Source organism: Condylura cristata, unplaced genomic scaffold (genome assembly GCF_000260355.1).
Source record: "Condylura cristata isolate star-nosed mole 26May11 unplaced genomic scaffold, ConCri1.0 scaffold00004, whole genome shotgun sequence".
NCBI classification, from domain to species: domain Eukaryota; kingdom Metazoa; phylum Chordata; class Mammalia; order Eulipotyphla; family Talpidae; genus Condylura; species Condylura cristata.
Genome location: NW_004567105.1, coordinates 42,663,628 through 42,663,944, shown reverse-complemented (window position 1 = coordinate 42,663,944; position 317 = coordinate 42,663,628). Strand labels below are relative to the sequence as shown.

At 71.6% G+C, this 317-nt stretch overlaps 1 protein-coding gene across 1 annotated transcript in view; it reads right to left on the bottom strand.

Moving 5' to 3' along the window:
* Positions 1–86, bottom strand: part of CAMK2B (calcium/calmodulin-dependent protein kinase II beta) — a 92,777-nt gene extending 92,691 nt beyond the window's left edge. Inside the window, exon 1 of the mRNA XM_012735159.1 lies at positions 22–86. Coding sequence (XP_012590613.1) covers positions 22–86 — 65 coding nt within the window. The remainder of the gene's footprint in view (positions 1–21) is intronic.
* Between the last annotated feature and the right edge of the window lie 231 nt (positions 87–317).

The following is a 317-nucleotide window of genomic DNA, read 5'->3' as shown; positions in this document are numbered from 1 at the left end:
GTCTCCGCCGTGCCCGCGAGCGGGAGCCGGAGCCGCCGCCGCCCGAGCGCAGCAGAGCGCACGCCAAGCCCGTTCATCGCCGCCATGGCCACCACAGTGACCTGCACTCGCTTCACCGACGAATATCAGCTCTACGAGGATATTGGCAAGTAAGAACAGCGGCGCGTGCAGGGTCGGGCGGGGGACCCCGGAGGGCGCCGCCGCGCCGACCCCGGAGACCCGGCAGCTCCTTGCACCCGCCCGGCGCATGCCCCGAGGGAGGAAAATGCTCCGGCTCCATGGCTGCCAGTGATGGAGCGGTCCCTAGGCTCCCGCCG